Consider the following 25,345-nt stretch of genomic DNA (forward strand, 5'->3'; position numbering starts at 1 on the left):
GTGTTGACTCCACCGAATCGTCTGTTAAAATCAGAGCGATTCTTGGGGCGGTGCGTGGAGCAGCCGCCCCATGTAGAGGCTACAGTCCTCAACGCAGGCGTCCCCCGGTTCGAATCCCGCGTCCCAGACCTTTCCTGCATGTCATTCCCCCTCTCTCTGCCTCCCCCTTTCCTGTCTATCTCACTATGTGCTGTCAAATAAAGGCAAAAACGCCAAAAAAGATATATATATAAAAATAAAAAAATCAGAGCGATTCTCTTTTCGGTCATGTGCAGTACTGTGCACAGTCTGGTGCAGGTGCAGCAGCAGGACACACACTGCCCTCTCCCTCCAGCTGTCCTGCTGGTCCACAGGTCAAGCCACCGATCAGCTGGTCCAGGTCGAATTATGAAAACCTCAGTGTGCTTTACATGAGGTTTCTGTTGGATTATCAGGAGGCCTGTATCCAACAGTGTTGTTTCTAAAAAAACGACCAATACGCCAAACACCATAGAAACACTTCTGCTTTAACATATTATCAGTAGATACATCATGCAACAGAATTCACATATTGACTTGTAAAGCCCCTCCTCACATGATCAGCGGTAGAACTATTTGAATTCCCATGACTCTTTGCTTCCCAGTGTGACCTTGGGCGTTGCACTCTGCTCAGATTTTTACGCCTCACTGCTATGCTCAATGTCAGCTCAGTTTCAACTGGGACTTTATTTGGCTGTTGACCTTTCAACACGCAACCACAGTGCGATCGCAATACTCTGTGACAACCTGTGATAAAAATTCTCTTTGTTTCCAAATTTCCCACAATTCAACACCATGCACAAAGATGCAGCATGGAGCATTAGTGTAAAGAAGCAGAGAGTAAAACCTGTGCATGTAGGTAGGTATCATAAACCCACACCACAGCTCACTGGTCTGCACTGACTTTCAACTTTCAACACGCACGTACTTCCATGACTCACACACACACAAACACGGGTGCATGGACAGGTCGCGCTGTAACGATACTAAACGCTAAATGCGCAATATTGCGCTAATGTGTTCCAATTAAACCGTGATCGCGGCCAAGGACTTGTTTATATTTTATCTTCATCATTTTAATTCTTATTCTCTATTCTTTGCCATTTCCTTTCATTTCTTAAAGGAGCAACTCTAATTTAACCTAATTTCCCTCTGGCACTCAATTCAGTACACAATTCTGTTGAACATGTGAGCTTCTCAAAGTGTATTCACAGTGTTTGGCAGAGATGGATGACCTTAATGTTACCATAGATTCAAAGAGAAAGCATAAAAAAACAGGATTAAAATGAGCTGTTAACTCGTGATATGTTATATATGAGTGACTGGAATGAAACAGTGATGAATCCTTATTAACAGAGAATAACCTTGATTTTATGAGTCTCACTAGCATTCATCGTAACAGTTCAGGATCTATCATTAAAGTGAGTGCTGGGTGAAACATATCAGACTTATGTTTCTGATAATTCATATTAGAGCTCAAGACCGTCAATGGTTTTCTGTTCCTCTTACCCGTCCCGCCACGGGTCCTCAGCGTTCCAGTGTGAGAGGACGTGCTAACTCCCCCGAAGACGGTCATCCCCTGTCCGACGGGGGCGTGGAAGTTGTTGTAGTTGGGGATGGCGGTGACCCCGAAGTTGGGGTAGTGCTGCGGCGTGGGGTCGGCCCCATAGCGGTATCCTGCTCCCTGGGAGATACTGGTATCACGCTCGTCTGTGAGTTTGGTTGCTTCCTTATCCTTGCATTGCACACAGCCCATTATCTATAATCTAAGAGAAGACAACAAGAGGGAGAACAAAAACTTAGGTTGGCTTGGATCAAACTGGACTCGTGTGATAAAAAATGGAAAGAAAGCACTGGGAAAAATCTAAGCACATTAAATAACAACAGAATAACCTTTATAAAAAGACAGATTGTGGGTGTGTAAAATGAAGTTTGGACACAGGAGAACTCATCAGCAATAAGACAAAAAGAGTAGGCATACAAACACCAGATAGACCAGAAGGCTTAACTGCTGGATCAATAAGATGAAATGAAACTTGGTGTGTGGATGAGGAACGAGTTCAAAGAGAGAGAAGCTCTCCCCCGCGCACGGCTCACCAAATGCAAGTGAACTCATCACCGTGTTTAAGGGTTTCCGCTTCACACTGCTTTCTCTACAGACGACGCTCTTCCACTGATTAGCTTCTCAGCACCGGGAGGCTGGCGTCTTTTTTTTTTTTTAATAGCCTGACACACAGCTTGGTCTCTGGATGACTCACACAAACACTGTGTGTCTGTCATGGTCGGGGGGAATAACAGTTCCTGTCACAGTGATGTCAGGGAGGCTGGCTGTGGAGAGGGGGGGATACAGTACTAGATTCCTGCATGGTGATGAAAAAACTTAAGATTTCTACATAAGAGGTAGAAAATCAGTTAACATCCCATTCCCGACATCCCCCCTTTATGTCTGACTCCAAACAATACAGATAACTTACTAAAACTATGACTTAACCATTGGATTGCATTGAACAAGGGCTCTACCCACAGCGACAGTGAGACAAAACATCTTGAACCACTTGCTGAATAGTTTGTTCATGACTAAACTAGGATGGTGTTCCCCTCAGTGACATTAAATGTGGAATTTTGAAAAAAAAAAAAAAAATTACATGAGCCACAGCGCAGCGGGGCACAACAATATACCCTCAGCCAAGTTTGTGCTCTCCCAGAGGAATCAATGCCATCTAATTGTTTCTGTGCAAAACAAGAATGAAAATAACCGTGTGTTAGGTTTGCTCTATCAGCGCAGACACAACAGGCGTTTAATCCAGGCTCCCCTCGGTGCCAGTCTCGCCTTCAGCTCCAGTCTGTCATCAAATGTGTCACTTGAGAATATATGTCACTGCCTGCTCTCTCTCTCTCTCCTGTTTCCCTCCCTCCGGCTGCTAGACGAGAGGAGGATCATGGGATGGGAACCTCACCATCCAGTGTCACTGACAAACAACCAGTGTTAAGGACAAGCTGCTGGAGACAAGAGGTTGAGAGAAGATAAAGGATTGTAACCCAACTTAATTTTTTATCACAGTGTTCCCCAGAGGAGGACTCCTCCTACTGAAGTCTGCAGTTCATTGGTCCTGAAACTTGAATTGTTTCCATTTTGACCAGCAGTCAGGTTTTACACTCCTAACCCTGTCTGCACATCTAACCAATACAAACTCCAACATTTCATATTCTGAAGTGTCCCAGAGTAATTTTTCAACAGTTCAGGCTGAAGTTCACAACATATGATATGACAAAGTTTAATTTAAAGGGGGACTATGCAAGATTTGCATCTTAAACCTTTAAAGGTAGGATGGGAGATCTTATTCTGGAGAATTTCTTTTTTTACTAAATTGCTTGAAATCCTCTTCACACTCCGATTGCAACCAGTTAATGTAATGCTAGACAAGGAAGCATAGTTCCCCTTTAAGTTTTGTCACGTGAAGATATAGAAAGTATTCTGTATGCTCAGGAAAACAGCAAAATGAGTGTTGGACTTAGCCAAACTGGAAAAATTAACATTTAAACATTTGTTTCGTGTCAGCAAATGTCTGTAAGGAAACTAGTAACCTGACAGGAGAATCTCAGACTTACACTTGAATGTGAGTGTAAATACCATTTGTAGAGTTCTTGGCTTATCAGATGAATTATTACTGAATCAGGGCGTCCAGTGTTTGGAGTTAGTAGCTTAAGAAATCGGTGTGTGTTTATATCTAACACTTTCTGTAATTTCCAGGTTGTGGCTGCAGATGTTTTCATTTCTCAGATACCTTTTAAGCTGCTCCACAAAAATGTTGTGGTTAGAGGATTTTACTTTACTTACTACTGATTTATAGCTAAATTTAGTTCAATAAAATAAATGGCATTCAGTTTTGACTGAATGCTCTCTGATGCCAACCCTAGTCACTACTGTGCACATAGCAGGTTTATGCAAGGTTGAATGTATTTACACCCTCGTTGTTCTGTCCAATGTCTTATAATACTGTTACTTATAGTATGTGAGTGGGTTCATCTTCATGTCTGGTCACTCTGTAACTACAGAAAAACAGAGAACAGCTGAGCCAAGAGCCACATCCTTTAACTTTTCCTCTGTTCTCTCCCACTAAAAAGTAAAAGCACTGACGCCTGGAGGCTCCACTTCTAGCAGCTCTGTAACCTTGCAGTCTTGTTGACATTCCAGATCACAGCTTTCACAAAATGAGTGCCCCCTCCCCGCTTGTTTGGGCTCAGGTCTCTGTTAATGGTAGCACAAGTCACTAAAGAAAAACCTTCCTCTCCCAATTAGCACAGCGGCCGTGAACTGACTGACACACCGTGACCACTCTCTTTCAACATAATTACAGCCCGGTCCCTCAGATGGCACACTGGAGCAGGCAGAGGCCGAGACGCCCGTCAGTACAATCAGAGGTTGTCACAGTGAGGGGGCGGTGGGTGGAGGGAGAGGAATCAGACCCTACTGTATCTTTTCTTGAAGCAAATGAGATAACACGTCCGTCACACAACTTTTAAACTGAGCCGAACGCCACGTGTCTTTCCGGTTTGGGTGTTAGAGGTGTTGCCTTACAACAGCTTGGTGTATTATGATTCTAATTAAAAGTAAACCTGCAACAATTAATCATACAACAATCATTATTAAATTAATCATCAACTATTCTGATTTTTAAGAGCTGATTTCAGCTTCTTAAATGTGAATATTTTGTGGTTTCTTTCTTCCTTTATGACAATAAACTGAGTCTCTCTTTGGTTTGTGGACAAAACAAGACATTTGAGGACGTAATCTTGTGGTTTGGGAAACACTGATTGACATTTTTCAACTTTTTTAACATTTTATTGACCAAACAACTAATCGACAGATTAATCGATAATGAAAATGATCGTTAGTTGCAGCCCTAATTAAAAGTAGAAGTTAAGAGTTTGAGACAAAAGCAAAGAGGGGTTCAGGAAGAGTGCAACATCACCTCTGTGCTTCTTGTAATCAGTTTGGTTCGACCCGTGTCGACAACCTGGCGTCAAAACCCACAGGCAAAGCGAAATGGCTAAGTCACACACTCAGCAGAACACACCATGACACACGCTGTCAGCCGGCGCTGTAATCCTGTGTGACAGGACGTGGAGCGGGCGGGGGGCCAGGCGGCGACAGCAGCAGCAGCGATGCTACGCTCGGTGCAAGACTGCAGAGCATTTCTAATCGCATGTGCTTGCAGGGGACGCCCCGACTGAAACCACAGACCCCCTCTCTCTCTGCATCCTGACATCTTTACATAACCCCCACCCCCCCCGACTGGCAGAGGCAGACTGAATCGGCTTTTGGAAGGGAAACAAGTGTATTGATCCCTCTGAGCCGCAGTGAAAGCTGCTCCGATGCAGTTGTTAAATGATAATCTTTTGGAGGATGGAGGAGGATGACGGTGGTGGTGTGTTTTCAGTTCACAGCTGGTCACGTGGGAGCTGGACGTCACACACACACACACACACACACACACACACACACACACACACACACACACACACACACACACACACACACACACACACACACACACACACACACACACACTAGAGATAGAGCCAAGGCCATCCATGTGTGAACACAGAGGCTCTCACAGCTCTGTGATAATAAGTGAAGCCCTGATATCGCTCTGAGTGATGCTACACAGCAGTCAGTACTGACTCTGTGTGCTGCTCTGGGTATTGTTCACAAACCACTACTGACACTGAGACCATGACTCTCACATCAATTCTTACACACACTTTTTCTAATATGAATTTTATGACATCTGTTCCATTACAATACACATTACTTTTTTTTTAGTTTAGTTTATTAGTTTATTATGTCGAGGACAATCCCAATTAATGAACTATATCAATAACAGTAAAAAAAAAAAGGCAGCTTTAGCCAACATGGCTGATATCCTGCTGTAGTCTCCGGCCAGATGACCCTAAAAAAATATATATAATAAAAGCCCTGTCTATTCTCACATTGAAACATCTTCTTGGTATTAAATAGCATATCTGCATGCTGATTGGCTCACTGATGCTGATGAAATGAGTAAGGTCTCTATGTCTGGTGTTGAGCTCACTGAGCACTGTGCTCTCTTATCAGACATGTGGAACAACTAGAGCTGAGCAGGTTGGATTGAGAGTGGATGTGTCATTTTACTACAGAGTTCACTTGCTGCAAAAATGGGCCACAAAAAAGGAAACCTTGTTTGGAGTGGACTGGAATGGATGCATCAGATTGAATTTAGTGCTTTGCCTAAGAAGAACCTTCCATAATGGTTTGTTCATGTGAACCATCCACGTGAGAACTTAGTTTCATATTTTAAGCATAGATTGTAAACTTTATGATAAAAGTTAAAGCAGAAGTAAGCGGAATGTTTGTGTTAATATAAGTCTTAAATAGTTATATCTTCCGACGGGAATCACTTATATAGAGTGTTTGGTCTGAAACACGGGTCTGTCAGTCACTCTGCTCTGCTGTAAGCTGAGAAGAAAACTTTCCTTGTATCCTACAACCTTTATCCAATGAGGAGAGAGAATGGCATGAAGGGGCGGTCCTCTCTGTGTGTGCAGCCAAGGGATGCGCGTGAATGTGGTGACGTAGGGACGAGGGCGGGGACTGCTAACTCCATCGGCTGACAGGAAGTTAGCCAAAACGACCGCATCGCTTACTTCTGCTTTAATAACGATTACATAATGAGCAAAAATCAGAGTTCCTCATTTGTCATTCCTCATTTCACTGCTTTGTTTACTGTGCATTATGTAAGAGACAATGCCTGACGAGGTGTCCATTATCAGGAATTACAGATGTTACTGGTTCAAATTTGCGGGGTTTGTCCTGCACTGCAGGATCGCGTGATCGCGTGACTTTTCACCACAACTGTTTTCCTCTAGGTGGCAGCACCGTACTAAATACTGCTCAGACGTTTTGGGGACAATGCTGACAGCCTGATAGCCGCGATTAGGAGTGGCGCTGTTCATGATACAGAATACAAGAGGATGAAAGGAGAACTAGCTGCAGACAGTAAATAATATAGTAGCCTAGTTTTTCAATGACAAAATGTAACGACGGCAGCTACAGTAGACTATAGCCCACGTCTCACTCTCTTTTTTCGGTCATCTGTCTCGTCATCTCCAAAATGTGTTTTTAAAATGAGCCAACTACAGTACTGTGCAGTAGTGCCGCAGATTTCTCACTCCGCACCTTGTTTGAGAGTGCAGCTGGATGATTTCTTGTGAATGAACGGGTCTGTGTCACTTTGGGGCTGGGCGATAAAACATAGGATAAATAACTTTCCCTCGATAGAAGACGCGGCCGATACAAAGTGACACCGTCAGCCATGCAGCCGGCCTGGACTTTTTATTTTTAATTATGAAGGATCATCTGCTCAAGGCAAAGATGATAGCATCAACAAAACACGGCGTAACACACGCGGCTGTATGGGACAGGCTTTTATTTAATTCAGAACAAACCGCTTAGCAAAAATGGAAAATATAGTCTATAATAATTAATTGATCTGTTGTTTGGCCACTGTTTGAAAATAACCCGAATTATGAGCAAATAATCTGATCCAGAACAGCAGTCATAATCAGACTTCTTCTAAATAAACCTAAACATTAAATAACTGGGTCAGGTCGGACCATGGGGTTATTTTTTCTCTTCTTCTTCACAGGAGAAGAGGAGGTGCGCTGCGCTCACGGACGCGTTGATGTTTTGTGATTTATCTGCTGCCTTGACTCTGCCGCCCTTTATACATGTGCGTTCAGATTAACAATAAGACAAGCCATGGTTGAGTTTATTGAGTTTTAGCTGCTCAATCTCATTGTTTCAAAGAAAAGGGATTGATTTTTATAACGAAATGAAACGAAAACAATATTATATTGATACATTGTTGTAAAAAAAATCCAAAAGAAACGAAAATGAACTAAAGAAAATAACTTTCACACACACACATTAAAACAGTGCGATTGGTTGAAAGCTGATAATTAGCCATGTGCTTATAAGCTGATTGGCCGAAACCAAGAACAAAGCCGCGTGAATGGCCAATCGCCATGTGTTAACATTTCCATATTCCGCACATTCTGTGACAAACTGTAAACTGTTTTCTTGTCTGTAACAACATCTATTGCACGTCTGTCCGTCCTGGGTGAGGGATCCCTCCTCTGTTGCTCACCCTGAGGTTTCTCCTGTTTTTCCCTGTTAAAAGGGTTTCCATGGAGTTTTTCCTCAGTCGATGTGAGGGTCTAAGGACAGAGGATGTTGCTACGATGCCATGTGAAGCCCTTTGAGACAAACTGTTTGTAAAAACGGGCTATACAAATAAAATTGCCTTGCCTTGCCTTGCCTTAACGGCCGACATGTAAATCAGCTGTTTCGATGGGCGTTATATGAATAGAGATGTTAATGTGGTACTTTGCACATAGCCTCCTCTTCTCCTGTGAAGAAGAAGAGAAAAAATAACCCCATGGTCCGACCTGACCCAGTTATTTAATGTTTAGGTTTATTTAGAAGAAGTCTGATTATGACTGCTGTTCTGGATCAGATTATTTGCTCATAATTCGGGTTATTTTCAAACAGTGGCCAAACAACAGATCAATTAATTATTATAGACTATATTTTCCATTTTTGCTAAGCGGTTTGTTCTGAATTAAATAAAAGCCTGTCCCATACAGCCGCGTGTGTTACGCCGTGTTTTGTTGATGCTATCATCTTTGCCTTGCGCAGATGATCCTTCATAATTAAAAATAAAAAGTCCAGGCCGGCTGCATGGCTGACGGTGTCACTTTGTATCGGCCGCGTCTTCTATCGAGGGAAAGTTATTTATCCTATGTTTTATCGCCCAGCCCCAAAGTGACACAGACCCGTTCATTCACAAGAAATCATCCAGCTGCACTCTCAAACAAGGTGCGGAGTGAGAAATCTGCGGCACTACTGCACAGTACTGTAGTTGGCTCATTTTAAAAACACATTTTGGAGATGACGAGACAGATGACCGAAAAAAGAGAGTGAGACGTGGGCTATAGTCTACTGTAGCTGCCGTCGTTACATTTTGTCATTGAAAAACTAGGCTACTATATTATTTACTGTCTGCAGCTAGTTCTCCTTTCATCCTCTTGTATTCTGTATCATGAACAGCGCCACTCCTAATCGCGGCGATATGTGATACATAATCATCAAGTCATAAAGCAAGACAGGCTTTATCATATTACAATAGTTTCTGTGATTTAGGCAGTGTATACAGTAGTTAGTTCTAGTTTAATAGCCTAGAGTTTAAGCTGTGGATTACTGCACAGATCACTGAGTCATCCGCCTGTCGTCCTCCGTTCTCACAGATGCCACCTGGCGGTTGTTTTGGCACATTGAGGCTTTTCATTAAAACCTCTTGTCTCGCCAAAGAAAAAAAATGCATGAGTCTTGTGCCGTCTCGCGTGGACCACGCGTGAAGTCCGCAAATTTGAACCAGTAACATCTGTAATGGACGACGCGGAGGTGTTAACAGTCTGACGTTAAATGAGTATTCACCCAGACCATGGTATAAGCCCTGGTAAATGACAGATAAATCTTTCAACTGTTGTTTGGTTGCAGCATTGCTCATATCGGAAATATAAAATACAATAAAATGATATAATATAGAAAGTCTATATCATATTTTAATATCATGGCATTAACAACCCCCTGTGCAAAAATATAACAATATTTTTTTGGATATTACCCAGGCCTAAGACACAATACAAGAATCAAATTAGAAAAGATTTTACAACTAAACAAGTGAAAGGATAATGAATGACAGCTTTTGGTACTTTTGGTACAGAAGTGCTGAGATTCAATAATTAGCACAGATAGGTGGCGAGTGAAAGAAAAGTGTCATGATAAAGTGTCAGTCTTGTCATTCAGTGACTTTTTTCTTCCTCTCACTCTAATCAAAGCAATTGTCTAAGTGTCAGATTACTGAAATCCTGTTAAATGCACTTTCCCTCTTTACAAAGACGGCCCCCGACAAGCCCCCGTTTGTCCAGCTCCTTCCTCCACAGCTTTCTGCAAGGGGCCAGTTGGGGCCAATGTCATCAGTGGCTGCTCTCTTTGAACTGAAGGCTCTTTCATCTCCTCATTTCCCCCCCTTCCATCTCTCCTTTTCACACAGCCCTCTCCGCTGATTAATTATTCTCCTTCCACAGAAAAGCCGGCACCTGCTTGCCACTGGGGCTGTTTTGCTGTTTACTCCCCCCCCCGGTTTCTCTCTCCTCAGCTTCACAGCGCTGCAGGAAACGGCACCGGAGGCAAATCGAAGGGACGAGCCGAGGCTCACAGGCTCAATTCCCTAAAATTAACTATTAAGACATTTTCACAAAAGGCACCTTGAATTATTCTTCTTTCGTCAAAATAAAAGCTTGACGATGCGGTTAACACATAAGACCAAATACCTTCTCCCATGGTGCAGCCACTTTCAATGTGAAATTAATGAACCCTCAGGGACAAACCATTTTGTGGAGGTGGATCTATAATTAGTGGCTACTCACATAACTCTGGATGGACAAATATCAGTATATATATATTTTTTTAATTAGAGCCAAAGACTTAAAGGGATAGTTCAACATTGGCCCATTGCCATAATCCCTACAGTCATAGCAGTAGGTTTGTTACCTTTAATTGTCGGTGCAAGCTATTTTTAGAACGGCGGAGCAGAGTTGCGAGCTGCTCAGAGCTACGCTACGGAGGCTAATGGGATTTCTTAGTTTCCTCAATCAAGGCAATTTTCCTTCATCAAACTCGTCAAATACACAATTCAAGAACTCCAAAACACTCCTGTGGACAAGTTGTGACCTGCACATTCACCACGCTATGAGATAATCGGAATTGGGCCACTTGAACCTTGTAGTGTAAAGAACGGCCTAAAGGAGTTCATAAGATGCAAACTGACCAAACTCAGTCTGAAATAAGACATGTGTGTGTTCACCTTGTATGCACCATGTCTGTGAAAAGATGGAGGTATAAAGAGACATGATGAAGAGGGGGTGTCTAGAGCCACACCCGTATGCACGTGTCACTCCAGGTGAATAATTCATGGGTGGTTGTGCAGCGCTGGAGCTGTATCATGGCGGCTGGGTGAGCAGCGTCTCTATTTGATGGGTGGGTGGGGGTCATTAGAAGCAGGAGAGGGAGGGAGGGGCTTCCGAGAGGTTGTTGTTGTAGGAGGTGGAGGGCACTCTGTCGTATATAAACCCCTCAGGGAAGCCCTCGTTCCAACCCTCTGGAGACGTCGGAGGGCTGAAGTCGGCCCTGGTGGAATTCTGTGTGTCTGAATGAAAACACCTCGGGCTCCATCGGAGTGGAAACAGGGTGGGGTGGTGGGCGGGGGGTTGGCTCGTAATTTGTTTCACATAGATTGGGACGTACGCGTGGGAGTGTATATATCCTTGACAAGGACACACTTAATATACCGCAACTCTGGCAATTTTTAGACCGTTACTGTTGCTGCTGCTGCTGCTGCTGGAAAACACATTCACTTCACCGGGTACAGAGTACAGTGAAGACAGCGCACAGCTGATGGAGGCAGCTGGTACAGTGTGATAGTTAAGACTTCTGCCCCCTTTTTTGTCTATGCAGCCTGTAAAAATACTGTAAAATGACTTTCAGGTAGTTTAAAATTGTGTTGCACATTGGGAGATGTAGATGTTTTTAATTTGATATCCCCTTGTATTTTTTTTCCTTCAATAAAATGTATTCTGCCACTTTCGCACACAACGATCACTCCTGTTATTGCACCGCCGCCGGTGTTGCCCACTGGTTGTCTTTTATTGTTGTCTGTCTTATGTCTCTGGGTATTTTAGGCTGCATTTGAATTGCCCTTCGGGGACAATAAAGATTTACAAACAAACAAACCAAACCAAACCAAGTGCTGCAGCAACGACTCCTAAAATGTGGCAATTAATTTTAGCATTCAGGATTTTTACCATTGCCAGTCAAACATCCCTCTGAGGAAGCTGTCTGGACCAGCAATTCATAATGTGTGTGTTTTTGGGTGGTGGTGGTGAGGTGGGTATTGGCAGATTAATCAGCTATTGGCTCATTCCTGCGCCATACTATTGTTATTATATCAGACTCTGAAAATCCACAATCGGTCAACCTCTAACGCCCACTGTAAGTATGGTGTCACAATGCACCACTCCAATCACCTAGCAACCTTAACAACACATAACTATATTTTTTTCTTCTTTTTTTTGAAATGTGATCCTACATCCTCTTCTGCTGTATTATTTTCATTTCTGGCATACAATAGATTCTGAGAAGGCTTGACTGTGAAGCACCTGACTGGTGGGGCCTTCACTGCCCAGAAAAAGAAATGAGACAGTCTACTCTAAACTCGCTGCTGTGACACAATCAGTCCTTAAACGCAGCCTCCAGACACTGCAGCCACTGAATTGGGGACAGAGCTATTATGTCAATATGTCAGTGACAGTCAGACGCTGCCATACAGCCGAACTGCAGCCCACAGATCTGCTGCTACGGTTCTTCTGGCTCCGGTCGCACCAGCAATTTCAATGGCTACATTTGATTTCAACAAAAGAACATTAGCTGAATCACACCATGAATGTAATGTGAACTGTCTGTGCTGTGAGGGAACAGAGAGCGGCTATCACGGCCGCTGTGGGACACCAACTATTTCTACTACGACTACTACTACTACTACATGTGCAAAAGAGCTTCTCCCTGTTCAAACAGCACGGCTGCTGGTAATGCAAACAAACGTGCTGTTTCTCACTGTTGTTGTAGCACAGACGACACATAGTGAAGTAATTATTCACTTTACACTGTCCTCACGCTGAGCCGGGGGAAGAGTGTACACCAAAATAGACAGAGGAGAGAGAGAGAGGGAGGGAGGTCTGCATGGAGTAATAATGAGGTATAGTGTATGAGAGAGTGGAGGCTGGTAGGAGGAAAAGAAGAGGAGGGAGAGGAGGAGGAGGGGATGAGGTGGGAGGGAAGGCAGCAGGTGATAAAATGGATCGACTGGGAGAGCAGAGGACAGGTGAGGGCAAGGGAAGAATGAGCAATGCCCCACTGACTCGCAGCAGTGGAGACACCTCACCCTGCCAGTGTCCCCACAGAGGGACGAGGCCTTTGCCAGTCAAGCTTGTTCACACACACACCTACACAGGAAGGAGTGAACAAAACAGCGCATCCAACACACCACAGTAACACACTTTAGGGAAGTTCACCTAAGACGACTTTATACCAAAGCTGGGTTGGTAATTTCCAACAAACTACAACATTAAGCAAGTAAAACAGGCAGTCATTACAAAAAACGACTGGAAGCAAAGTAGAGTCCTTGTTTCAGAATGAACAAATTTAGGTAGAAAATTGGTCACGATTTCCATCTGTGCTATCGCTCTTATGTCTGTGCATCTGTTTTTTCCTTTTCCTTTTTTTTTAAATGGCATTGCATTGTGTGTTTGATTTTATGGCTCTATGTATTCTTACTTTTTCTTATTTTCCATTTGCTTATGTTGTTTTTTTTGTGTACCTTGGTGGATGGGATCCTTGGGGGGTAATGTCTGTGTTGTATGTTTATGTACACTCTGCTTAAACAAAATGTCAATAAACATATGTTTAAAAAAAGGGAAAAAAAGAAAATTGATTACGATTTTACTGTAAAAAGCAAATAAACAGGCATAAATTACATCCTGTTCAAAGTTAGAAAAACACCTGGATATTTGACTCACACAATTATAGACATTAATATTCAGTGAGTGTACCATACTGTATGCTGTAGAATGAATGTATATGCAATATAATATGAAGCGTAAGTTCATTGTGGAATAATGTATACATATATAATATGTAGATATGGATGCAATATGGATTAGTATGTGATTAATTACTAAAAAAAAATGGATAAACTTTTTTTTCACTTTCACTCTGTTTTTGTATAGGTGAGGCGTATTGCTCACTTGTTTTTTGTTTTCCTTTTTTAAAATTTTTATAATGTTTCTGTTTTTGTATTTTTGACTGTACATTTGATACTGTTGGACCCCAGGAAGAATAGCTGTAGCTTTGCTGCAGCTAATGGGGATCCGAATAATAAACTAAACTAAACTGTATGTAAAAAGTGTCATGTAATCATGTAATACTGTCTGAGTGCATGTTTTTACACAAACTGTAACTGTAACTGAGATAAAAAAGGGTAACCCTCGCTCAGGCAAGTGCCGCAAGTCCTGGTTTGACAGTGTGGGGTCACCGAGGTCACCTGGTCACCACGGAGGATACGCTGCTGACATGACACCACTGCTGCAGCAGCTGTAATCCCTGCCTCCCTAAACACACCATGAAGGCTTAAACCATAATAAGAGGGAGCAGCCTCCTTTTTCTTTAGGAACCAGGCGAGCAAGAGGAAAACACACACAAGCGCTGACCAGGGACAGTTACTGATAAACTGGTATAGATTGAAAAGGGAAAACTTGGGCAGGACTATATTTAGCTGGCCTGAAAAGTGACAACAGCTCTGTTACAACTGTAAATGATTAATGACCTTGCAACAGCAGCAGGGGAGGAGGGGGCGTTATAAATAAAGTGAATGGAGTAAAAATGTGTTTATTTTCATATGAAACAATACTGTTAAGATCTGCAGGCACCCCAATGTCACCCCAACCCCCTAACCAAGAGTTACGCGCTCCAGTTCGGCTTGGAGTAATCCTTCCTGTGTTTCAAAGCCTGCATGGTGCCTGTGATGTGTGGTTTCAGTCAGTTTCAAAGAGGCTGGGTGGAGTACAGTGCACAGAGTGAAGGAGCTGAGCTCTGTTCTTCTTGTAGCACGTGTCCCCGCAGGAGGTCCGCCTGAGGATGCTCCAACCCCCGTCATTAGAAATCAGTGAGTTTACCCTGTTTTTATCACTCTCAGCGTGAGCTCCTCAGCCTGTGCAGGTCGCTTTCCAGTGCGGAGGAGATAAAAGGCCTCAGTCTCTGCAAACAGCCAAAAAGAACTCTGTAAACTATTTATTATTATCTTCTTTTTTTATTCTTTTTTTAAAGCTGCTTCTTATGTCTCATTTCAGTCAATGGTGCTTTCCAGCCCTCACTCCTCCTCCTGCGAGGCTTATCTGTGCTTCTGAGGCCACATGCTCGTCTGCATCTCTTCCTGCTGGCTGAGCGCAGGTCACAACAACATAGGCCTCAATGCTGTCTGCTCCCATGATCCTCTCTTCTCGGTCTCTCTGTCTCTCATCTCTCTCCCTACTGCAGGGACGGGGCGCTAGCCGTGTGTCCTCGCTGCTCCTGTCAGTCAAACTCGAGCTGGGCGGAGCCAGTGGTGACACCATTGTGTCAGGGCAGCTCAGTGTCAGCAGCAGCAGCAGCAGCAGCAGCAGCAGCAGCAGCAGCAGCAGCAGCAGCAGAGGATGACAGTGGATACCTGATGACCCTCTGAGCTTCTGAGGTTAAAGGGATAATTCAACATTTTGGCAAATTCCCCCATTGCCATAATCCCTATAGTCATACGAGTATATAGGTTCAAATCATTACCTTTAATTTCCGGTGCATTTTGTTTTGAGACGCGAGCTGCTCAGTGAACACAATGGAGGTGAATGGTACAGGTCCCCTGTCCCTCATCAAACTCATCAAATACACAATCCAACAACTCCAAAACGCTCTCGTGAACAAGTTGTGACCTGCACATTCACCACACTATGAGATAATAATGTAAAATTTCGAGACAGAGTTGTTTTCGAGGCAAATACGTAGCCAGAACTACATTCCTGGGCGGAGTGATTTCAAAAGCGCAAGTACAGTAGTTGTATAGTTGTAGTTGTTCTCTTCCTTGTGTTGGAGTATTTGCTTATCTAACTAAAGATAATGAACCTACATCTATGACTACAGGGATTATAACGATAGATGAATTTGCCAAAATGTTGAAGTATCCCTTTGCTTAAAGATATACGTAGAGCACAGACTACCACTTACTTGGTACTTAATACAGCTACAAACTACTTTGCTTTGGTTTGGGTTCATCACAGCTGTTAGTGTTTTCTTTGTGAGACTGTGGGGGGAGACCCTCCTCCTGTAAATAAAAACAAGCCAATGTGTCGGCCGTGCAGCAGATTTTTATTATCCGTAGTTAAGTTTTGTTGCTTGAACTCATGTGGTGGTTGTAGTAATTATGACAGGAGCGATGGAAAAAGTGTGGTGATGAGAAACAAAGTCCACGTTGGGGACACAGGGATATATAGTGAAGTTTGATTCCAATATCAAATCAGCTACTGTAACCCTGACAACAAAGACAGCGTAATATTGAGGATGTATTCATTTTACCACAAATAACAATTTTCTCCTACACCTAACATAGCATAGCAAGGACTGATAATATAGTACCTATTCATCACATGTAGCTGTTGGTTAATATCAACCACTGTAGAGTCCGCATGTGTATTGTTGTAACCATTACAACCAAGGTACTGTATGGTATGCCTCTACCACTGTAGGGGCAATACTTAGAGAGGTTGGAGATGTTGATGGATGAAAGCTACAGCTGCTTAGACAACCAGTCCATCAATCAATTGGTTGATGAACACAGGAAGCAAACTGACGACAGTTTTGGTAACCAAGTAAATAAATGTTTGGAGTCTGAGCTTCATCCCTGCTCCATCAGAGGGAGCACTGTGACAGCTGTTTACCTGTACCTGACCTGAGCGCTGTAAAAACAGTGTCAGGACTATCGATCTGTTGAACTTCAGGCCCAAATGCACCTGCTGTTTTGACAATTCCCTTTCATATAAAAAACTCACTACAATGACCAAGACTTAGAGTGAGTCACTCTTTCAGCTGTTTCCTGACAGGTTACATGTTTCTCTGTTAGAGCCAGAACACAGAGCTCTGCTGTTTCCTGTCTCACACTCTCACACTGTTCTTTTGGTTTTGTGACCAAAAAAAAAAAAAGTCAGCACATGTATATTTTGAAGCAAACCTAGAACCAAATAACTGGACCAGGTTAAAAAAAAACATAATTTATAGTACGGTAAGTTACTTTTATTGTTTATAGTTATAGCTATTCTTATACTTGTACTAACCCTAACACAAATTTTAACTCAATTTAGATGTCAAAAAGAGCCAAGACAATTAAAGATTGTCCAAACTAATCCATGTTTCCATTCCCATTTAGGTGCTAAGCTAATATGAATGGATGCTAGTTAACATTACATAACACCAAAGTGACAATTAGCTGCCTGATGACCTTGATATATTTATGTAACGAGTTAAAGGGGGGATTCAGAGGACTGTTTACTACCTGTCAGATTTAGCTGTTGGTCCCTGTGCAAGTGTTGTTGTCTGGTTGCAACAACTGTGCAGTGCTACTCAGCTTTCACCTCAATCCCCTGTGTTTCCACTGACTTCCCATTCCTGATGTTTCCTGTTTGTTCATATATGTGTGTGTGTGTGTGTGGATGTGGATGTGCTAGGTGTGGCTTCCCAGTTTCCCGCTCCAACTTATTCCACTGTGCACCTGACCCTTCATACCTCATCGTCCCAACAAGCCGCTGAAGTATTTACATATAGCTCTTCACTCCAAGCCGCCAGGTTCCTGGTTTCTGTGCATGAGCTTTCTCCTCTATGTGTCTTTGGATCCAGACTAAGTCCTGTTTGTCTCATCTGGGGGACATCTGAGCCCACCCTTGTGCATTTGTCTGTCTCCAAACCACATCTCCAGGGCCTGTACCTGTACCTGTACCTGTACTGACAGGTGGTGTGTAAAGAAGCATCCAACTCCCTCTTCGGCTTCAAATCATCTGAAATAATCTAAAAATCTATTATCTCTGTGTCTTGAGTTCAATAAGGAATTGAAAAGTTGTACAAGTAGGCTATGTCTCAGTTTAAGAAAATGTTTAAAAAAGAAAAGATAGGCGTTTTCTTCATCCTGCTCCTTTTCATTCATGGTGACAATGTGTACATTATGTAAATCTGTGCAACCATGTGTAGAATGTATACCATGAATGGAATACATCAAAATGAATGAATGAATGAATATTTGAAGCCACAACAAAGACATTATTATAATTAACAAATGTATTCACAACTTTTACAACTTAATCATTTCTGATTTAATTACACACCTTTAGCAAACAGTTTTGTCTTAAACTGTTTTAAGTTTATTTAATTCATCTGGATATTCATTTTTGCTTGGAACATGTGAGACTAATCAACTAATAAAAAAAAACAAGTAAACATGTACTTTTGTTGCAGCTCTATACTGTGTGAATATACGCAGGCGCCTGCCTGGTGTATGTTAAATGTTTTTTTTTTTACAGCAGCGTAATAAAAGTTCCAGATGCTCTGTGGATTATATGCTCCTTGTGGCCTGGCTCTGGTTTATTGGAAGAAGGGGAAAAAAAAGAGTAAAAAAGCAAAAAGTAAAAGAGAAGGCTTGCGACCCTTCATTAAATGGCCTATGAGGTTACAAGCGCGTCAGCCAGAGGTGCAAAATTGAGCGAGCTGCTTGATGTGAGCCCTGCAGACGTGTGCTGACAGCTGACCTTCTGTTAATAATGCAGCTGTGTCCAGGACTTGACCTGGCAGCCCCCACACTCTCTCCTCTCCCCCCGGGGGCTTCGGATGAATCAACACCAACACACAAGATGCTGCCTCTGCTCATGCTCGTTCAAATATTCATCTGCTCCTTCGAGGAAACCATCAATTACCCCATGCCTTTCACTACGCTGCTTTGCCTCCGTTGGTACAAGACGGGAAACGTTGCATTTTAAATTCAGCTGCATATGTGATTTTCTCATTCCCAGTAAATGCTGTGTGACTACAGCAAATGATAAGCTTCCTCTGACAGCCGAATGATAACATCTATCCCTCAGTTCTAGTACGCTGAAAGTATATTATGTTTATACATTTGCTGTGTGCACTCTCGTCTTTCACTTAATCCCCTGAGCTGTGAGCCGGTGATCGCTGGTGGACAGCAGAGTAAAGGCAGAAGAGGCACCTTCGCAGTCGCTCTACCAGCTCCTCTAGAGGGATGCTTTGACTTTTCCAGGTGCTCGTTTGTCTTCGCTGACACTCGTCACACTCAGGGAAAAGGGACGTCTCAGATTTGCCCTTCACATTCGCCAGCAATGAATTGTTTCGGAAGCAAAACAAGAAATTTGAAACTTCTGTTAAAGTTAAAGTCATCGTTAGAAGTTTGTATCCTCTCAAGTTTAGTATGATATATTATACACTGTACATATAAACTTTTTATATTATATTATATCATACTATATAATAGAAGCTGCAGATCAATGACTTTCAGTGAATATGATGACAAGATGCACTGTGAATACTTTCAATTTAAGCACAAATTTGACATTATGTTATTGTGTGGTTCATTTGTCTATAGAGCATTGCTCACTGACATGGCACAATGAATAAATAAAACCTACTCTACAGCCATTAATGTGGTGTTAAAGCCTTCAGAGTGTGATCTCTCTGGCTCCAGCGAAAGGAGCAGTGGTCTGTGGTGGTGGTGGAGAGCCGACCTCATAACACACACTCAAAATTAACCACCAAATCAGATCCACGGCAAAGGCCACGTTGTAATGATTTTTATCATTGTGATCCGAGCACAACTAAACCTGCAACAGTACAATGTATAATTACAAATTCTGATTGAGGTCACTACGTGGCTCAGAGTGACAGGACAAGCAAATGTACATCATCATGACAGTCTTGAATCATGCCACCAAAGAATCGACATTTAAGATAATCAGAAATGATGTTGGTTTTTTTTGTGTGTGTGTGTGTGTGTGTGTGTGAGGTGTTGCTACCACAGATGTAATCTATCACAGTTCTGAGATGGTAACAGGAAGATTTCAGGACACAAACATGTTGATGACATCTTATTGATATGAAGTGAACAACTGAGCCTGAGCTTTATCTACACATCTGACGTCCGTCTTTGAGCTGCTGAGATCAGCTGCTGCTGTTTCCTCCCTTCATTTCAGATGTCTGTGATACTGTTGCTGATCTGACTCTACAAAACACAACATTTCTCCTCACTAGTATTTTTCACCTCATACTGCAGTGGACCTACTCTTCCTTGTGTTGTTGTTATTGTTTACTCTTTACCACCTTCTTCTTATTCTCCTTCTCCACAAGTTTCCCCCCAAATCAGAACAATTGTATAGTGCTATTATACGACCCACAGTTCTAACATCTCCAGTGCACCAGTGACACCAGTGCATAAAACTGCAGAAAAGCAAGTACAGTCGCATTTCCAGAATTTTGGCTTTGACTCAGCAAAGTATTAGTATCTTCTGGCGTTGAGGAGTAATGGTACACAGGACTAACACCGGTACACACTCACTCACAAACCTAGTCTGGACCTACAGTCAAATCCTCGTTTTATAACTGTGATGTTGTCTGGAAAAAACAAAATCTAAACACATAAATGAAAGGTGAGAATTGAGCAGTGATTTACTGTAAAATGAAACAGAGCTAAATTAGAGGTTTGCTACTGGGATGCACATACAACTTTCAAATTACAGGCAGGTTTAAGTCCCTTTGTTTGAGAAGTAGAGTTGTTATATGTTATATTGTTGGTGGTATGAGGCCTTGTGACAGACAGCTTCTCTCTCTCCCTCCCTCTTTCTCTGTCTGCTCTTCGTATCTTGTTCAGTTACTCCCCTGCCTCCTTTATTAATAATGATATACTATGTCATGGAATTACTTTATTTCTGTAACGCAGGCTGGGCTAATTTCCACCAGTGGTGAAAATATTATCACTTCGTCAGTCAGTCCCCCCCCAAAAAAAGTATTTTTAGACATAACGATGTCATTGTAAATTTGTAACCCAGTGCTCAAACTAGCCATACTTTTTAAAATGACTTTTATCTGAATCAAGAGTGTGACATTGGTACAATATTCCTATCTTTAAGTATTTTTTTTTCAAATAATAAAGTTCTTTGAGCTCACCACAGACAGAAGATTAATGACTCAGAGAGACAAATGACTTTACTGATGATCAACAATCTAAGTGTCTCTTTCTACTTACTATGATGAATGAAATACAGCAGGAAGCCCTGTCTCTGTCAAGACATCCTCAGATCACTGAGCACCACCAAAGACTGCTGCAATTGCTGACTGTGTGCTCAACAGGAAACAGGAGGAAATGAGCCATTGTTAGAACATGTTGTCGTACGGCTGGGGCGATTCATTAAATTTTATCATCGATTACGATTCGACAATGATGAGCACAACCAAATCGTGTTTACAAATGCAAACTGGTAGAAGCAGATGTAGTTTGCTTCCAACTGCAGCCGACCACATTAAATATAGATAGTCCTCCGGTAATGATGGTGTATTTACATGCATGGATAGAGAAGCCTACAGCCTACGAACTCGGTTTTGACGATAACAATGCTCAACAAACCAAACATCCAATGGAACGTTAACACAATAGAGAAAAAGACAAACCAGAGGCAGACCAACAAAAAACAAAAGCTGTACATGAGCGCTTTAACTTGTGGGCGCAGCACCTGCCCTCAGATGCGCAGGTGTGAAGAGAATGCAACACAACTCTGACGATCGTCTCATCATTATGACTTTCAACAGGATGTGGTTACAAGTATCTTGCGCTCTTGTTAAGTTTCCATTCACCTCACTGAGAACAATGTCATAGGAGCGCTGTGTAATAATATGGCTCAGCCCCAAAAAACTGCTGAAAATAACCACGCGCTTCTTCCATTCGCAGGAAGGCAGATTTGCTGATGAAGTGACTTGAGGCCGTAGTCGATCACTCATCTATAAATAGATCAAGGAGGCCTCTGTGTTCCTGCTCCGGCTCTCTGTGTTTTGTCCTCGCGGTGTCTCGGCGATGACTCGGACAACCTGGAGCCAAACGAGGCTGCGTGGCTTTGACCCGTGTTGCTTGTCATCCTCCCCTGCTCCACCTTGTCTGTGCAGCCTCCGACAGCAGGAGAAAACAGCAGAGCTTTTTACTTTGAACTACACGGCCATTCGCTGCATGTTTAATCACCCGGCAGCCACAGTCTTTCCTCATAGGTCACATAGACAGGAAAGATAAGTTTGATGCCACACTGCTCCGTGCTGGAGGTACAGATGTCTGTCTTTGTGACCAAGGTGCATTTTTAAAATCAAAAACTAAAAAACAAGTCCTGCTTTCTGAACTCACAGATGTTGTTCTGTGTAAAACAGGTGCATCAATAAATTAGAATATGATGGATAAGTCCATTTCCAGCAGTTCAAGTCAAATAGCTCCAAGTATTGAGTACATATTGGTGGACATGCTTTTCAGAAGGCCAACATTTTCATATAAAACGCTTTTTTAATTGGTCTTTTGTAACATTCACGTTTTTTGAGATACTGAATTTTATGTCTTCATTTAATATAAGCCATAAACATTACAATTAAAATAAATTAAATAAATAAAGTCATGAAATGTTTCATTCTGTGTGTAATAGATCTATATGATAATTAGTTTCACTTTTTGAATTGAATTACTGACATAAATGAACTTTTCCATGATATTCTAATTAATTAAGATGCACCTGTAAGTATGTTGTGCGCCTGTAAGCTTCAGCCATCGTTGAGTCATTTGGGCTATTATGCCTTTAATTGATAAGGCAGCTATAGAGAGACAGGAGACAGAGTAGCAATGGGCAACCGGTGGAATCGAACAAGGGCTGCTGCAGTGAGGACTATTGCTTCTGCATATGGGACGCCCGCTCTACCCACTGGGTTAAACAACACCCCCATTGCTGAGTTTAACAGACAGCAGGTTATGATACGTCCTCTGGGGCGATAGGGAGTTTGTTGCTATTAAAAAGTCAGGAGAGCAGCTGAGTGAAGCTAGTTAGCAGTTAGCATGCTGTCATCAGTAGAAGACAAGATGCGACAGAGAGAAGAGCTCACAGTTCTTTCACCACTGGAGACAGCTTTTCCAGATGTTTCCTTTCCATGTGAGCAGCTGCTAACGCTAACTATGAAAAAGAGAGACGAGAGATGCACACACATCCTGCCTTAATTCAGGAAAACAAAAAGAAAGGACACATGGACAGAGAGAGGGCTTGGACCGGTAACAATGGTCTATAGTTGGACTTGAACTCAGTATGTTGCAGTTATAAGTTATTATTATAAATCTAAATCACCAAATGGACACATCACCCAAGCTTCCTCCTTTATAACGGTGGCAACATTGCGGATCTACCTGTCCCTCTCCGATGCACCTGTCAATCAAATTGATGTGCAAAGTATTTTCTACTTTTCTACACGTTGACATGAGAGATTATCCATAAGTGAGCAACTGGAGAGCAGCAAGTGTGTGAGGGACGGCCTGACAAACCTCACATCGCATCGCACGTGCCCTTCAGAAGCATGGATTTACCTCTAAGCAGATGAGGCACGGCGCGGCCCATCACCGACCCAACTCGGTGATCTGTCTCTATAGCCCTGTTGCTAGGTTACCACATTCCAGAGCCCAGTAAGCACGATGGGTCCTCGCTCCGCTGGCAGAGACGGTTTGGCAGCGCCTGGGGGATTGCAGATGACGCAGTAGTCGCGACGATTTTTAGAGTATGTGAGCGATGGAGGACGAGGTCACACATCAGGGTGGACGGTGTGGGCAGCGTGACATCACCGAATCTCTGACACAAGTGCTTCAAATATCTGTCTCTGTTTCTGTGAGGGAGGGTGTGACTGGGTGACCTGGGACATGAGACTATGCTGTTCCTCTGAGGGGGACAGTGTGATCCAGCTGTGACCTCTTGAGCCAGTGTGTGTGTGTGTGTGTGTGTGTGTGTGTGTGTGTGCGGCTGCCGGGCTCAGCACAGCACGTTCCTGCACACAGAGCAGCAGCAGCAGCAGCAGCAGCGTCTAGACAGCACCCAGACTCACAACGCCCCCACCGCTCAGCACCTCCAAAGAGGATTGTGTTCCGGCTGGGGATAATCTTTAAGGCTCATCATTCTTTGTCTTCAAATGGTTTATATGGATAATATGGATGGATAAACACACACACACACATACACACACGCACGCTGCAGGACACCTGTGTTGTCAAATTAAAAACATTAAAAATCATGTTCGCCACAGAAATAAACAAAATCACAAACACACATGCTCATTTACATTAGTGTTCATCACCATCACATCAGCAACAATTTGTGTAAATACAACTGTATCATGTATATGACATGTATGTGTGAATCATGGGAGGAACATCCTGAATACATTTCTACAGAAATACAAGGGTCAATTCAGGGGTCACCATCACACTCTAAAAACTCCTGGGTTATTTCTTTAACCCAATTTCTAGGTTACTGGTGTTGGGTTAAAATTATGGGTTATTTTTCAGAGAGTAACATATTTTCTGGGTTATAGAGCTAATATTTTAACCCAATTCTTAGCTGTTTTTTTCCGGTTATATACCATTTCTGGGTTATTTTTCAAACAGTAACCCACTAAACTAACATCAGTTTGACCAGTAGCCTAACTGCTGCAATATCTAGCAGTGATGGACATATAGATGGACCAATGAATACAGGCCGACTGAGTGACTGACCAGTTGCCAATGACAGCAACATCCTGAAAGTCTAACGAGACCAAAATCCATCACTGGAAACAACTGATAACTGAGAAACTGGTGAACCAGTTGAACCAGTGGGCTGAATGATGGGCCAGGGGGCTTCCTGTGTGTGATTGATTGACCATCAATCATAGCTCAATCATGGGAAACCATGTGCAAAGAAACACAGCCTGTCAGTCTTGTTACAGCACAGAGCTGACTCTCTGGAGAGGTCTCACCTTACGTCATGCGCTACCAGCCCCAGTTAATCCATCTATAAATAGGCTTATATATCAGACACTATAACACTATTGATCAATGTGTGAATTTGGACCTTGGTTTCTATCTCCTGGCCGTTGAAGTTACTCTTTAAAGATCAATGCACTCTGTTTGATGGAAGCTTTTTCTGCGCTGTAACCACAGACACTGCAGCTCTAAGTTTATATCCTTCACCTCTCAAACCGCAGTAATATTAGAAGATGGAGCCAGGCCTGAGGCAATTTACCCCCTGTTGTGATTCTTGGTTTCTATTTAGGCCACGGCACCACACAGCAGGTGGGCCTCATCACGATCAATCAACGGATAATGTTTGAAGAGCTATATGATGCTGTTACAGCAGTAATGATATGAAGGAAGGCTGTCACAGAGGATGTCTACCGCGTTGAATATAAATACCTTCAGACAATACAACAGTGAAGACATAAAGTCTGACAGGAAATAGGATGCTGCTCATGTTGACTCGGTGCTCTACAGACTCAGCA

At 42.7% G+C, this 25,345-nt stretch overlaps 1 protein-coding gene across 4 annotated transcripts in view; it reads right to left on the reverse strand.

The window, feature by feature from the left end:
* Nucleotides 1-25,345, reverse strand: part of fynb (FYN proto-oncogene, Src family tyrosine kinase b) — an 80,512-nt gene that overhangs the window by 28,387 nt on the left and 26,780 nt on the right. For all 4 annotated transcript variants that reach the window (XM_084000576.1, XM_084000578.1, XM_084000577.1 and 1 more), the window contains one exon: nucleotides 1,528-1,784. In XM_084000576.1, coding sequence (XP_083856702.1) covers nucleotides 1,528-1,774 — 247 coding nt within the window. In that variant the 5' untranslated portion in view covers nucleotides 1,775-1,784. The remainder of the gene's footprint in view (nucleotides 1-1,527; nucleotides 1,785-25,345) is intronic.

The sequence above is a fragment of the Trachurus trachurus genome, assembly GCF_905171665.1.
Source record: "Trachurus trachurus genome assembly, chromosome: 24".
Classification (NCBI taxonomy): Eukaryota; Metazoa; Chordata; class Actinopteri; order Carangiformes; family Carangidae; genus Trachurus; species Trachurus trachurus.